At 35.7% G+C, this 16,668-nt stretch overlaps 2 protein-coding genes across 4 annotated transcripts in view; both read left to right on the top strand.

The window, feature by feature from the left end:
• The window catches only part of LOC134751369 (uncharacterized), a 40,482-nt gene that overhangs the window by 5,101 nt on the left and 18,713 nt on the right, over positions 1–16,668 (top strand). For 2 of the 3 annotated variants that reach the window (XM_063686713.1, XM_063686712.1), the window contains exon 4: positions 6,690–6,917. In XM_063686713.1, the coding sequence (XP_063542783.1) occupies positions 6,690–6,917 (228 nt within the window). Of the gene's footprint in view, positions 1–6,689; positions 6,918–16,220; positions 16,299–16,668 lie in introns of all 3 variants that reach the window. The other variant, XM_063686714.1, reaches the window with a different exon arrangement.
• Positions 8,797–14,126, top strand: LOC134751589 (uncharacterized). The gene is made up of 4 exons (XM_063687063.1): positions 8,797–9,392; positions 10,005–10,103; positions 10,485–10,607; positions 14,050–14,126. Exons 1-4 carry the CDS (start codon positions 9,098–9,100, stop codon positions 14,124–14,126), a joined length of 594 nt encoding a protein of 197 aa, XP_063543133.1. The 5' UTR covers positions 8,797–9,097.

Below are 16,668 nucleotides of genomic sequence, written 5' to 3'. Positions count from 1 at the left end.
CGTGCGCTAGTAATTAATCTACCTAAGTCTAAAACTAAAACTAAATTATACTAAATATTTTCAACTAATTAATTAATCAAAAAGCGTTTACGGAAATTACAATTATGAACGCAGCCTATGGACACAAAATTTTGCGGATTTTATTTTTGAATGTGGATAAGCTGCATTCAAATATATCTAAGGACGGATTCTCGGTAACGGTTTCGTTATATAAGCGACACATTCTTGTTATGGGATTATAAAATGATGTGTTGTTTTTGTAGATCTGTAGATGAAATATTTTGAGTGAGGGGTTGCGAGATTTGTATCGAGTGACAAAATTTAGAAGAGAAAGAAGGGTGGGACAGTCAATTTTGGAGTGTACAATTTTGTAAAGTATTAACAGTTCGCTGCACTTCCTGCGATTTGCAAGGGATGGAATATTGAAGTACTTGAGCCTGCTGGCATATGATCTGAGGCTGCGACCAAGCTGGAGCCTGAAGCTGAGGATATTAAGAAACTGCTTTTGCACTTTTTCTAACCTGTCGACGTGAGTGTTGTAATAAGGTGCCCATATAACAGATCCATACTCTTAAAGTGCTCCTAACCAAGGAACAGTATAAGTATTTTAAAACGTATGAGTTTTTTAAATCCTTGGTAAAGCGAGATATAAAACCATTAATCTTGAAACCTTTTGAAATCAAGTACTCATAGTGAGATTGGAATGTTAATTTTTCGTCAAAGCAGATACCAAGGTCCCTAATTACGGATGTACGATTAAGCGTGAAATTATTTAGAGAATAATTAAAAATTAACTTTTGTTTTGACGTTGAGAAAGAAATTACGTAACATTTATCCGTATTTAGGAACATACGATTGGAGATGCACCATTCTGCAATTGCATTCAGATTACTCTGAAGGATTTCACAGTTTTGGACGTTAGTTATTGTTGAGTAGATCTTGAGGTCATCTGCGTACAGTAAGCATGGACACGACAGACGCTCGACTAGGTCATTAATAAAAACAACAAAGAGAAGAGGACCCAGGTGCGATCCTTGAGGAACGCCCGAGGTAGCTTTCATTGGCGCAGACAGATGACCTTTGACACTTACAAGCTGACTTCTGTTTTCTAGGTAAGATTTAATCCACCTTAGCAAGTTACCGTGTATTCCATAGCCTTCCAATTTATTTATTAAGATAGTGTGATCGACTTTATCAAAGGCCTTGGAAAAATCTGTATATATTGAATCTACTTGAGTTTTTTTAGCGAATGCCCCGCAGATATAATTTTTGTATATTAGTAGATTGCTAACAGTCGATCTGCTAGAAACAAAGCCGTGCTGATTAGGAGAGATTGTAGTTTTAAAATGAGAGTAAAAGGAGCAATACATAACTGATTCAAATAATTTAGAAAATGCTGAAAGTATACTAATAGGCCTGTAATTGTTACAGTGACTGCTATCGCCCGATTTATGGATTGGAATAATATGAGCAATTTTCCACGGGGAAGGGAAAGTACCGCTCTTGATGGATCGATTAAAAATTATGTAGAGAGGTTGACAAAGCTCCTCGCAGCATTTTTTTATAAAAGACGGGGGAATACCGTCCGGGCCGGCGCCCTTGTTACAGTCAAGTCCTTGGATTTTTGCTTTGATTTGGTCAATGCTAATATAAGTGTCACTTAGGCTGATATTATTAGATGGTAACGCTGGGAAGTCGCTGGTACCGCAACTCGAAGGTTTCTCGAAGACAGAACCAAAGTAATTAGAAAACATTTCCGCGACTTCCTTCGCGTTTGATGAAACTAGGTTATTAAATTTCATAGTGACAGGGAAACAGTTAGTAGATTTTTTGTCATTAACATATTTCCAGAAATGTTTGATATTTTGTTTAATTGAGACTTGAACTGACTCTATGTAGGCTTTATAACATTCGTCAATTAGTTTCTTACATCTTGTTCTAAGAAGATCAAACGTGTTATAGTCAAGTGGATTACCAAATTTTTTATAACGTCTATGGAATTTTAGCTTTTCTTTTAAGCAACGAATTAAAAAAGGGCTAAACCAACACGGAAAGGCTTGTGACCTGGCTCTTTTCAGAGGTGTATGCCTCTTAATGATGTCATTAAGCTTATCTTGGAAGATTAGTACAGCCACGTCCACATCGGCATTCGATAGCAGTCGCTGCCAGTCGATACAGGCTAGCTCCCTTTTAATTTCATGGTAATCGCACTTGTGACAAATTAACGCAACTTATTCAAAGAAGTTACGCAAACAACACAACAACAAGCAACAAGCAAGCAAAGAATGCGTCGAATTATCTTTTACCTATTTAAAACTCATAGATATTGTACAATGTCACCATTATGCAAAAGAACTGTAAGTACATGTTTGATTTGCGAGCGAGCTGGCAACATTGCGCAGGGAAATCTTAAAAATATCGCGTTTACGTGAACGCCACATACATTTGTGACAGTGATAGGGAAAAGGTACCAATAAAGTAAAATTTGGTTATTAATACCGTGACTTTCTTTCATTCTTTGATAAAAAAAAATTGCTATTTATGCAACAAGTGCGGAAATCATCTTTACGCACGTGTATCATACAATGTTTTACTATGCATTGTGCGAGTAAATAAAAAAACATGTCATGGCAAATAAGTTTAATTATTAAAAGGAGTGTTTTAAATCGACACGAGTTGCGAATTACCTATTCGCACGTGTATCGTACGTTTTACAGTACATATGGCCCTTTAAACTTTCGACATATGCACGGTAAGTGCTCTTTTCCGCACTAGTGCGAGAAAGTAGCACCATATGTACTGTAAAAAAAAATTGAAAACAAAAAGCACTTGTGCGGAAAAGCAGTACTTTCCGCACGATATGGCTCCGTAGGAAACGCACTTTTCGAGCACATGCATTGTAATAGTTATTTACGATACAAGTGCGGAAAAGAGGAAATTCGAAACGAGTGGCGATAAATTAAAACACGACTGCAGGGAGTGTTTTAAATCGACACGAGTTGCGAATTACCTATTCGCACGTGTATCGTACAACGTTTTACAGTACATATGGCCCTTTAAACTTTCGACATATGCACGAAAAGTGCTCTTTTACGCACTAGTGCGAGAAAGTAGCACCATATGTACTGTAAAAAAATATATAGGACTGTATCTCCTAAACCATGCGTCGTAGCGCAAAAATAATAAAATTTTCGTTCCCCTTTATGTAACCCAAAAGTAATACATGAAAAATACAATGAAAAAAAAAGAAACAAAATCTTTATAGGGCTGTATTAGCTGTATCTCCTATATCGTGCATCGTAGCGCAAAAATAATCAAATTTTCGCTCCCCTTTAAGAAGCCCCTAATTAAGATTTAAAAACGCAAAAAAGAAAAAAAAGAGGAAAAAATCTTTATAGGGCTGCATCTCCTAAACCGTGCATCGTAGCACAAAAATAATCAAATTTTCGTTCCCCTTAAGAAACCCTTAATTAAAACTTAAAAAAACCAGGAAAAAAAACTTTATAGAGCTATTATAGCTATATATATAGATATAATATCTCCTAAACCGTGCGTGGTGGCGCAAAAATAATAAAAATTTCGTTCCCCTTTATGAAGCCCCAAAGTAATATACTAAAAACACAATGAAAAAAAAGAAAAAAAATAACAAAAAAACTTTATAGGACTGTATCTCCTACACCGTGCATCGTAGCGCAAAAATAATTAAAAAAATCCTTTTAAGAAACCCCTAATTAAGATTGAAAAACGCAAAAAAGAAAGTGGAAAAAAAATCATTTTAGGGCTGTATCTCCTAAACCGTGCGTCGTAGCGCAAAAATAATAAAATTTTCGTTCCCCTTTACGGAACCCCAAAGTAATATACAAAAAACACAATAAAAAAAAAAAACAAAAAAAACTTTATAGGGCTGTATCTCCTAAACCGTCGTAGCGCAAAAATAATCAAAATTTCGTTCCCCTTTGTGGAACCCCAAAATAATATACAAAAAACACAATGAAAAAAAAAAACAACAAAAACAATCTTTATAGGGCTGCATCTCCTAAACCGTGCATCGTAGCACAAAAATAATCAAATTTTCGTTCCCCTTTAAGAAACCCTTAATTAAAACTTAAAAAAAAAAACAGGAAAAAAAACTTTATAGAGCTATTATAGCTATATATATATATAGATATAATATCTCCTAAACCGTGCGTGGTGGCGCAAAAATAATAAAATTTTCGTTCCCCTTTATGCAACCCATAATTTATATTAAAAAAAAAACCGCAAAATTTAAAAAAAAATTTATTATAGGGCTGTATCTCTTAAACCATGCGTCGTAGCGCAAAAATAATTAAAAAAAACCCCTTTAAGAAACCCGTAATTAATACTTAAAAAAAAAACAAAAAAAACCAGGAAAAAAAACTTTATAGAGCTGTATCTCCTAAACCGTGCGTGGTACCGCAAAAACAATAAAATTTTCGTTCCCCTTTATGCAACCCATAATTAATATTAAAAAAAAACGCAAAATTTAAAAAAAAAATCTTTATAGGGCTGTATCTCCTAAACCATGCGTCGTAGGGCAAAAATAATAAAATTTTCGTTCCCCTTTATGCAACCCATAATTTATATTTAAAAAAAAACGCAAAATTAAAAAAAAAAATCATTATAGGGCTGTATCTCTTAAACCATGCGTCGTAGCGCAAAAATAATTTAAAAACCCCTTTAAGAAACCCGTAATTAATACTTAACAAAAAACAAAAAAAAAACCAGGAAAAAAAACTTTATAGAGCTGTATCTCCTAAACCGTGCGTGGTACCGCAAAAACAATAAAATTTTCGTTCCCCTTTATGCAACCCATAATTTATATTTAAAAAAAAAACCGCAAAATTAAAAAAAAAATCATTATAGGGCTGTATCTCTTAAACCATGCGTCGTAGCGCAAAAATAATTTAAAAACCCCTTTAAGAAACCCGTAATTAATACTTAACAAAAAACAAAAAAAAACCAGGAAAAAAAACTTTATAGAGCTGTATCTCCTAAACCGTACGTGGTACCGCAAAAACAATAAAATTTTCGTTCCCCTTTATGCAACCCATAATTTATATTTAAAAAAACGCAAAATTTATATTTAAAAAAATTTAAAAAAAAAAACTTTATAGGGCTGTATCTCCTAAACCATGCGTCGTAGCGCAAAAATAATAAAATTTTCGTTCCCCTTTATGGAACCCCAAAGTAATATATAAAAAACACAATGTAAAAAAGAAAAAAAGAAAAAAACAATAAAAAAAACTTAATAGGGCTGTATCTCCTAAACCGTGCGTCGTAGCGCAAAAATAATCAAATTTTCTTTCCTCTTTATTCAACCCTTAATTTATATTAAAAAAAAACGCTTTCACTAAACTGCTGTAACTCGGAAACTTAGAATCCACAAAGGGGACTTTACTAAATTATGACACATATTAAAGTCTGACCAGTAATATATGATCATTGTCAAGAGGGCGCTGTTCATTCTCATGTATAGGGTGACAGTTCAGTATAGTATGAAAAAATATTGTATTTAATGAACATCATCATCAATGTAATTAATGTTGCTTGCCACGCTTAAACATAACAAAAATCACAATAAATTGCGTCTTAAAATAAACTTAAAAAGTCTACTAAAAATCGAAACAAAAGTAATTTTTAAGTCGCTGTTGTGACATTCTCAATCAAAAGGTAGGTACCACTTTGTCGTTTACCATAAAGACGAAATTTGATTATATCTTTATACAAATAACCTGTCAGAGAAAGTGGTACCTTTTGATTAGGAACGTCACAAATGTTGGTCAGTATGAGGAGTGCAGCCTACAGTTTATTTTTAATTATATTTATATACCTACTACGGTAAGATTGATAAGACAATGTAATTATGCCTCCGAATGAAATAAATACACTGTATCGCAAAACTAAGTGGCGAGACAGCTCATAATGCCATCTCTTGGTTGGTCTTAACAAGGGTAAAGGAGATAGTATTAAGATCTCAGTCGCCAGCTGATATTGCGGCAAGTATAATAAGCACCCCACCCGCGTAGGTACCCTTCCCCGCGCACGCCCTTCTTGCTCAATTGAGTTTTATTTTGCCAGATAGTAAAAAAACCGTGGATCAAAATGACCCAAATTATGAATGATGTCTCAATGTGGTATTATAATATTGTAGACGTAAACTTAATAATATGAATTTTTTTTTGTGGCAGATACAGGGTGTTAATTAGAAAAAAATTTTTTTTAAATAAAAGCGGTGGATGAATTTGACACAGATTTGTTTGAATAACATATAACAATGTTCTGTAAAGTACAACACTTCACTTACCGACTCTAATATTTTTTTAGGCGTTTTAGGATCAATATTAGGTATTTATTAAATGCCATTATACCCGTGGATGAAAATGACACAAAATGCGTGTGTACGTCGGAAGCCACTTTGCCTTTACAGGGAAACAAAGAATTTCGTCTCGAATATTTTTTTTACAGAATGCTGATTGAAAAAAGAAATATAAATAAATTTCTACCTAAGCAAATACCTAGGATGACACAAAATATTATTTTTAGGTTTAGTATATGGTCTGGAAACTATATATAAAAAATAAGCAACATTAATATTCTTATAACCTCAGAAGTTATTGGTACAGGTCTATAAGTAAATTGTACTGACAATATTGAAATCTGTATTCCAGGTATACGGCAAAACAGTTCTACATTCGTACAGGCCGATCACTGCTATACTCATCCGCAAAGGGAATATGTTCAACCTGTTTCATTGACAGACATCAGAAATTTACCGGGACCATATAGGCTTGTAGTTGACATACCAGAAATACCTCTGCCATCTGGATCTACCGAAACATGTCCGGCCATTGCTGAAAAATCCCAAGACAGAATATCGCGAAGGAAATATGATGCAGGTAAGAGATAATAATGACTTATCCAAAAGCTGGACACAAGGCACAAGCATCCTCTACCAGTTAACCATTGGATCAAACTATGACTTTAGGGTTCTGCAGTTACCGAGTTACCGACCGTCACAATAGGCGGACTTAAAAGGGAATATATTTGTGGCCGCACCCCGGTCGCGGTGCGGTGCGGTAGTCTGTTATGCCTTGTATATTTTAAGCCCCTCCACACTCGTGCGCGAATCGCGGCGCGAACGCGAATGTGGAGTCTAGTTCGCTAATCAGCGAGATCGACTCCACACTCGCGTTCGCGGCTTCCCGCCGCGTAGTCTATAGCGGGCTTTAGAGTTAGACCAAGAAAAGTCTGCAACGATTTTGATAGCACACGCAGTGCAAGTATTATTTTAAGCGTCAAACTTCTATGAATATATGACGTATAACACTTGCACTGCGTGCGCTATCAAAATCGTTGCAGACTTGTCTTGGTTTAACTCTATGAAAGTAAAGAGAATTACAAAAATGTTTTAATAATCAAATTGTATTTCAAATTCAATGTTTTCAAAATTATGCAATGCCAGTAAGTAAAGGGCCCTCCACACTCGTGCGCGAATCGCGGCGCGAAGCCGCGAACGCGAGTGTGGCTCCGATTTCGCAGATTGAACACGCCTTTGCGCCTTGTCCCCGTTTTTATCGGTTTTTCGGCCCGCGTCGAAGGACGCGCGAAGCTTGAACTTGGAAGACTCCACATCACACGCTGTTTTGGCTCATCAGTGGAAAGATAAATATTAATTATATTGTATTAAGCGGCTATATTTTACGGCTTTACGACAAAACAAACAACCACCACCAAGACCAAGGAGAACATACATATATCAAGTAAAGGGGAAACTCAACGTCGTGTCGTATCAGGCTGTCAAGGAGAAGCCTCTACCGATACACATGGAAATCGCACCACCGACAAGAGTAACTCTTAAATATATATTATGATGATGACAAAACAAAATGGAAAAACAACTAAATCACGTATGATGCCGTAGATAACTGTTAAACTCGATCAGCTGATGCTTTTCCGCCATCTTGCCGCAAACCAAACTGCGAAATCGCCGTTAAGTTGTGCGAGTCTAGTCATACGTCAACGTCGCGAAATCACGAATGTTCTCTTCGCGATCTCGCGCTGCGATTCACGCACAGTCTGGAGAGCGCTTAAGAACAAAAAAAAGCGTTAGATAAAGACAGTATGATTCTCTCTGTCTCATTTTGAAATCTAACAGTCCTGTGCCAAACTATAAAAATCTGGACATTTATAAATATTATTTTGGCCTGGATTAAAAAAAATAGAATTCTTAAGCCCCTTCCTCACTCGTGCGCGAATGGCGGCGCGAAGCCGCAAACGCGAGTGTGGAGTCTAGTTCGCTAATCGGCGAAATCGACTCCACACTCGCGTTCGCGGCTTCGCGCCGCGTAGTCTGGAGCGGGCTTTAGTATGTAGAATCATTTAAAAGTATAATTAACATTGTATGAAATTTCGATATTTTGTCGTTAAGCGTATGTTAAGCGCACTACATTTGCGTTGCTTCTGTATATCGTAAGATCGTTACATAAAAGCCAAGCCAGCTGACTTTAAAAACCGTTACAGTCTACTGCACTGCATCGCTACCTTGGTGCGGTCAAAATATCTCTTTTTCGCTCTAACTTATAGCGCGCCCTTAATGCACGTACAACGCACCCAGGTCGCGGTACGGTACGGTAGTCTGTTAGGGATTTAAGGACGTCTGTTAATTCCTGTGGCCTTGCCATGTCTTGATATATGTCAATGTCATTTACTAACCTAAAAACCTAACCTAATAGTTGACTAAGGTACTTTGAGTTGATGTCATTGTGTAAAAAACGAAACCCAAGTGCTTGCCATGTAATAATAAGTTACAAGAAGAATTTTACATTACCTTCCAGTGAGTGATGGGAAGAAACTTATTTAGCAGGTGAACTGTGAAAATAAACAGAATAAGGGCTATGACAGCTCAACTCCCAAAACGGCCGATTTGGCGCTACCATCGCGTCGTGCCTCGCCCCTGCCAACTTGAAAGCCATCATAAATTTTAAAAAAATTTGACGGCTTTCGAAGTCCAGTATGCCGGTGTTTAGTGTGTCTCCTAGGTTTGTCTTTGTCCAAGTTTAGTGCAATAAAAATCACCATGAGACTAAAGTGTTGTGTTAGTGGTTGTAAAGCAACAAATGAGACACATCGACTTTTTGTATTTCCTAAGAAGGATATGCTTAGGAATTTGTGGATGTCTTTTCTTGTGCCTACGAATCCTCTTCTTCTCGGTCTGTCAAAAGAGCAACTGCTCAGGAAACGCGTGTGTGAAAAACATTTCGACAAACATCAGTTTGACAAGTTTAAAGGCAAAAGGCTTCGGTTTTCGTATCCTTGCCTATTTACGGATGACGAAATAACACACGGTGAACCCCTTGCAGCAGTTGGAACAGGTGAGTACCAACTTCTATGATAATTCATGATAATTCTACTATGTAAATAAATAGGTATTTATTTTTACATACACTAACATGACCAACATAGGTACTTGAAACTTTAAATAGTATTTATTAATGTATTTTCTAAATAGTTATTTGTTTTAAAAGGGGGCAAAGTTGTTGTTTATCCTCTCATGCTAATATTGATACACAAGCAAGTGAAAGATTCCAAAATTGTTCCATGAGTGTAGCGAGTGATCCGAAAAATGGAATTTTGAGCATTGCGAGGGTTTCAAGGCACGAACGAAGGTTAAACAAATTTTGCCACCAAGTGAAAGAAAAATTTTCACCACAGGGGGCGTTCAAATATTACGTAACGCAATTTTCGAAGATTTTTGCCCCCTTCCCAGCACAAGGAAAGTTTTTTTTATTAGCCTACTTTGGTATCCCACTGCTGGGCAACAGTATATATGTTGAAATCATATATTAATTTTTGTCAGGGCTCAGGGCAATTTTATTTATTTTTACATTTAATGTTGACAAGTATTAATTAGACTGTTGAATTAAAGCCAAGCATAGACTGTCTCTTTGATTATAATTATAACATTTGATCAAATTCCGTTCTAGTGCGAAATGCTCTGAGCGACCACAATTATTTTAAAGACCAAGATGATGAGGAAGACACATTGATCATAGTGGATAAAAAATTGGTCATCGGAAGGCCAGGTATGTGTATTAGAGTGTTATCACTTACAAATAAAAATGAGTCATTTTTTTTTCATAGAAAAGTTTGTTTATATTTTAACTGCCTATTTTTAAAATAATAGGCTTGATGTCTTAAAACCTAACTTCATAAACATTCATTTCTAAGAAAAACATATATAATTTTACTTACTTTAATAAGTCGTAATGCTGTCCTGACTTTTTGTATTTTTAATTGATCACCGTTTATATTCCATTAAGTTTCATGTTTAGAATTTATTGCAAATATTTTTATTTTATTCCAAGGGTCTAATTGTCATTTATATAAATAAAGATTCGTATCGAAAAATAATTAATACTAAATATTATTAGACATTGAATATTACATTTATTTAACAATTTCAGGCGAAGACTTCCATGAACATCCATCATGCTCATATTCTCAAGTTGAGGCCTCCGTCTCAGATAATAAAGGTACTTATGTTAGTTTGTGTAGTGTAACCCAGTGTGAGGTGTCTAAAACATGTGGTATTATTTTCAGTTATGACATTGTTACTATTGTTAGCAGGTTACCACCTTATTCACTACCAATAATATGTTAGGTACCCAGGGTACCCTCTGCTATGTACTTTTAAGCGGCTAACACATTACCGCACCGCACCAAGGTCATTGTGCGTCGCACCCATAAGTAAGAGCGAGAAAGAGACATTGCTTTCTCGCTCCTACTTATGGGTGCGGTGCAGTAATCTGTTAGCCGCTTTAAACAATCCTAGGACTGGACATAGATTAATAATTGGATGGGTTAGTTATATTAGTCTCTCTGTCCGAACAGACTATAAATATTTTTTGACCATAAATGCTGTAAACGACGAGATGTAGAAAAGTCGCAAAATTTAAATTTTGTATGGGAGTACTTTTCATTATTCAAATTTGCCATATTTTTCTACTGACTAAGCTGGCTTGCCAGAGTATAATTTAAAATTCTTTGTACTCGATGCTGTACTCAATCCTAACCTACATATACTCAAACACACCCATTTTGTTAGTAGAAAGGCGCGAAATTATTTTTTTTATGGGAAGTTAAATTTGCTGCCTTTTTGTACAGACAAAGTCGGTGTACCAAACTGCCAACGTATAAATTTTGATAACGAAAATAGGGGATATTACTGCAATTTTTTATACTGTACCTTAAACATGTTTTTGACAACTTTTCAGAGATAATAAAATATGACATTTATACATTAAGGCGGTTTGTTTACATAAGACCTCAGAATAATGACTAATGACTAAAGCATAGAAGCCGGGCAAAGATGCTTCGCAAATATGTATACCCGTCCTTTACTTCCTTACGAATTAGATAATATGCCGAAAAGAGATGCATATATGCTTGTTATTTCTCCGTTTGTCTCCGTTGTTTGTTGTTTAACCGTACTGATAAATATTTTGAAATATGTCTCACGATAGTTTAAGTGCGATTGTTATTTCTCATTTACGTACGGTGTCATAAGTTTGATAATTTGCTAAAGGTACAGTATGAATAAGTTACTCTACGGTGCACTAAAAAAGCTAGTGCTGCACTGGTGGCAGAACATTGCAGTAATATCCCCTATTCCTCGTCCTTTGGAAATCTGAAATAAAAAGTTGAGTTTTGTGAGATAGGTAAACCAACAATATTAATAAAAGGAACATTCATTCAATTTATTGTATAATTTATTAATATAATATTTTCATTCTTTAGTTAAGTATTTGCATGCAACAATTTATTTTAATTGGTATGTGTATACCTAATTTCAAATGTGTATGCCTGTCGGCGAAGCATAGCGTTCTATAATACTTTTTGTACTGACCAACACTGTTACCTATGTTTACAAATAAATCACTTGAGTTTGAGTTTGAGTTCACCAATGATTATTAATGTCTTTTTTATTAGGGTTCCGTACCCAAAGGGTAAAAACGGGACCCTATTACTAAAACTTCGCTGTCCGTCTGTCTGTCACCAGGCTGTATCTCAGGAACCGTGATAGCTAGACAGTTGAAATTTTCACAGATGATGTATTTCTGTTGCCGCTATAACAACAAATACTAAAAAGTACGGAACCCTTAGTGCGCGCGTCCGACCCGCACTTGACCGGTTTTTAGTATTATACTATAGTCTGGCAAACACAATCTGTCAGTAAGTAAGAACAAAGAAAACTATAGGTACAGTCGAAGGCAAAAATATCGATCCAGACAAATGGCTCAAAAATATGTGAACACGATTTTATTGTCTTAGCGTACACATATTTTTGAGACTGGGAATGTATATATATTTATACCCTTGACTGTACTCATCAATTAAAATGAGACAGTCCTGGGCCAAACTATAAGAAAGCTGTAAATGTCGATAGGTTATTGACAGTTATTGATCTGAGGTCGATACATCACTATGCCAAAAATATAACCTTTCATACTTAGCAGAAAAGTTCGAAAATATATGCAAAAATCTATATAGACTTGAATGCAAGTAATAATTACATAAACAACATATCGATTTCAATGTTTAGGGTCAGGTCCTATAAATTAATTTCTTCAAAATAGAACAAAACTCACCGATTAAAGGTTATCGGTTCGTGCGTATTTTCTTTTCTTCCTGTATGCGATTTACAGCCCTCGATCACACAAGACATTATCACAAAGGGAACTTCAAACCATGACAAATAAAAACTCAGCACCTTTTCAACAATCTTTCAGGAATAGCAACAATATAATTAAAATAAACCAAGATGACCGCTGAAATTCCCGAAATATTTCAACTAAAATAATACGACTATGTCAAGTTGTTACAGTTGACACCTACCTGTGAAATAACGAACATATATTTTATTTGGCTGGATTATATTAGAACCACATAGAACCATTTGACATTTTCCTCAGTTCATCTTATGACAATACTGAAAAAAACGAAAGAACTTGCGGATTGTTGTCTCACTCACTCATAGACAAACAGTGGTAGACCTTTTACCAAGCTTTTATTTTTGCCCGACTTCTATGCTTTAGTCATTATTCTGAGCATAAGATCTACCGGGAAACACGAATCCGAAATTTCGCTATCTGCCCCTTTATGCAACTCGAATATGCAAGAGTGACAGAGATGTAAGATTAAAAAAAAAAAGATTTTCTTGTTTTGCGATAGACCCTCAGACTGTGGCGCCACCTGCGCATAGTTTCGCGTAATATTCCCTATTGTTACCGTAAGCCAATTAAATTTTATCGATATCGATAAAAAACGCAAGCATACTCTGCATACTACACTATTTTGGTCTGTTATTTTGGTACTATTGTTTTTTGGCGTACATGTTCATGTTGGTGTTAGTGTGCCACTGCCATGCAAAGTGCAAACTGACAGCCAGTGTATTTTCTTTTCTTATTTTTCTTTGGTTTCCTTTTTCGGTAGCTCAGCAGCTTGTGTTTTTTGCTGTGTTTATTTAACATTCGTTCTAAAATATATTGCATATTTGGTTGATGAAATGAAATAATGCGGACCCCGAAGTATTGTGTATGTAATTATAAGCGAGATTACGCATTTTTACATTACTTTCCAGTGACTGGCCAAAAGACACGAATCGAGTGGTTGAACTGTGTAAAGTTAAAGTTAATAATAATAAACAACATACCTAAAGGAAAACTTGGGAGGAATGTGTGTCATGTACATTTTGAGAAGTTCATTAAGTGAAATAACCGGCTGAGATATGGTGCCTACCCATCATTATTCATTGTTGACACCTGAATAATTATAAAGTAGTAGTAACGTAAGAACTGATTTTTGACAGTTATGAATTGATCCTTATATACATGCAGCAAAGATTATCGGTTAAATGGTAGGTCTTGTCAATTTTTTAGATACCTATTTGTAAAGACTCCTATATCCAATTTACAATAATATCTTTATGCTATTCAGCTTTGATTTGTTAAATAACTATTGTCATTTCAGCAATTGAAAACCATGGTTGCAGAATGTGCGTAAGAGCCATTCAGAAAACAGCTATTTTAAAGAGAAATCAACTGTAAAACTCTCTCCGAGACTCGGTCGTAAGTATTTTTGTCATCTAAGTTACCCATTCGTATAAGTAAATATAGATTGTTCTGATTGTAAGCAATATTTATAAACTGAAATAGATGGCATATATTAAAGAAAAACTGACAAAGCCCTCCAGTGGTGAAGGCCGGATTCGAACCGGCGTCTTTAGCTAACGCCATGAACCCCTAGGCCGCCCCGCCACGCACGCACGCATATTTAATAAAATAATTTGATTTGTTCCCAAACTTGTTTTTTTTTTAAATCAATACCAGCCCATTTTTTACATCAATTCTGTATTTTTAGCTTCCTGCAAAATTTTTACATCAGGCTACGTCAAAATGACTTCGCGCACGTGTTGCGTACCAAGATGTGAAAGTCTCAGAAAGCATATCCGACTCCACGCAGTAGCTGTAAGAAACCGCAAAAAGTGGATAACGGCGATCCTGTCCAAATGTCCTAACATGAATACTGAGGAATCGGAAAGGCTAAAATCTAGTAAATGGCATTATGTCTGCCACAAGCATTTTGAAAAGAAGTTTGTCACCAGAAGAATGCGCATTAAAAATGGTAGTGTCCCAACGTTATTCACGGAGAGAGAAATTGCGACAGGAGTGCCAAATGTTGACCCTAAAACTTGTAAGAGTCTGATGAACAAACCTTAAGTATAGGGGTTCTTACATCTATTCTTCTTCATGTCATTCTCTACTGAGAAGGGCAGAGAAAAGTAGATTTTGTTTCTCTGTCCCCTTAGTAACAGGATAGAAAGTGTCTGGTGAAAGGGCAGACGTCCTTATTTTTCCCTATTTACCAAATAATTTATCTCTTCTCATAATAAAGAGCAACAAAATATAGCATAAGTGCATAACAATGTATTTTTTTTTTATTGAATTTCAGTCCTTCAGGAGACAACCCGAATTGCAACAATTGATCACATGTATTATACTATACAAAAAATCCATATTGACCATACATATTCAAAGACAGATGAGGATGAAGAAGCTTGGATGGATTATGTACCCTTTCCAACCAAATCAGGTTTGTATGACACCCATTGAAATTTTCAGCTATAGTTCGGGCACGAAAACCGTGGATTCTATTTTACCGCTGAGGAAGTGAGTGGGTGTGCGCTACGGCCGGGCACTTGTGCGAAATCTAAATGGTGTATTCCCATTTGTCCTGCTCGACTTCATGAGACAGAGACGGGCACAGATTGGAACGATTCATGCTCATTCGTCCCCGCCGGGCACATATCAAAATCATTGTATGCGACGGATATTAAAAGAATAAAATTATGTACCCATGTAAAATTTGATGTTTTATTGATGTGCTTTATATCATCCTAATTTTATGAAGGCAATTTATTGTTTGTTAATTGATGTAACCTAAAATCAGTATTATAAAATAAAAAAACATTTAATTTCATTTCATCTTTCCTTATATCTAAAATAACTGCATTTATTTGTAATGTACTTTTTAAACACTTGCCTAGTATTAACAATAATGTGCTTTTATGTACTGCATGAAATTTACTGATATAGTTTCATTCCTTAGTTACTCGCCGTAGTCAGGCCAGGGTAGAGTTTTATAAATTATAAACAGAAATATATGTCATATACATACATAGGTACTTACCGTAAAATCAGGTGACTTTAGTCCACAGCTTACAACTATGGTCCAAATTAAACTTCCATTAAAATATGTATGTATAAATATTTTTCAAATTATGTTGAGTAAGTATATAATTTAGAATATAAAGCATTAGTGTATCTAAGCTCCAAAATAAATGAAACGAGTACAAATCATAAAAGGCTCGTTAAGAATCAACGTTAAAAACTAGACCATAGTTGTACTTAAGGACTATAGTATGGTTACCTGATTTTACATAAAAAGGCATTTTCTATAAAAAGGGACCTTATTGTCGATGGCGGTTGCACCATTATTAACAATGCTCCGATATAAATACAATGCCGCGCGATGCTGTGCGGCGTAAGCGCCATCGACAATAAGGTCCCTTTTTATAGAAAATGCCCCATTTATAGGTAAGATTAAGGCTCACATCTAATTGTATTCTCTATTGTCTGCAGGTAAGACCCATACTCAGCTCGAACCAAAGTTACCAAAGGGTGAAGTCCACTCAGATCATTCGTATGCATTGCCAGTTGGTAAGTCAGTTCAGGTAGACTATGGTCTTGGATACCTATAGCTCAGAACAGTGGTTCTCAAAGTTGACTGGGCTCTCACCCAACAAAAACTGCCAAATTCGGGGCCGACCTCTTGGCTGTCTTAAAAATAGGGCATAAAATATTATTTATAACGCTCTGATGCTCTAGTAGTTTTAGGGCCCACTCAATATTCGTTCGCGGTCACGAGTTCGCGACCCAGTTTGGGAAATGCTGGCTCGGAGAGTTGTGGACGACGATTAGACTTCAATCTATCAATATTTGTGTGGTAGTCAAAAATCGTGGGTTCAAACTTCTTACGAGTAAAATATTCATCCATGTCATAAGAGACTACTTCATCCGGTTCTTATTC

This window comes from Cydia strobilella, chromosome 22 (genome assembly GCF_947568885.1).
Source record: "Cydia strobilella chromosome 22, ilCydStro3.1, whole genome shotgun sequence".
NCBI lineage: Eukaryota > Metazoa > Arthropoda > Insecta > Lepidoptera > Tortricidae > Cydia > Cydia strobilella.
This window is presented reverse-complemented; position numbering and strand designations above follow the sequence as displayed.

Bases quoted from the DNA above. Each gene is read 5' to 3' on its own strand.
- LOC134751589 (XM_063687063.1), top strand. From the start codon at position 9,098: ATGAGACTAAAGTGTTGTGTTAGTGGTTGTAAAGCAACAAATGAGACA. The intron at 10,104-10,484 runs GTATGTGTATTA...TAACAATTTCAG, and splicing joins ATTGGTCATCGGAAGGCCAG to GCGAAGACTTCCATGAACAT. The intron at 10,608-14,049 runs GTATTATTTTCA...TTGTCATTTCAG, and splicing joins TGAGGTGTCTAAAACATGTG to CAATTGAAAACCATGGTTGC.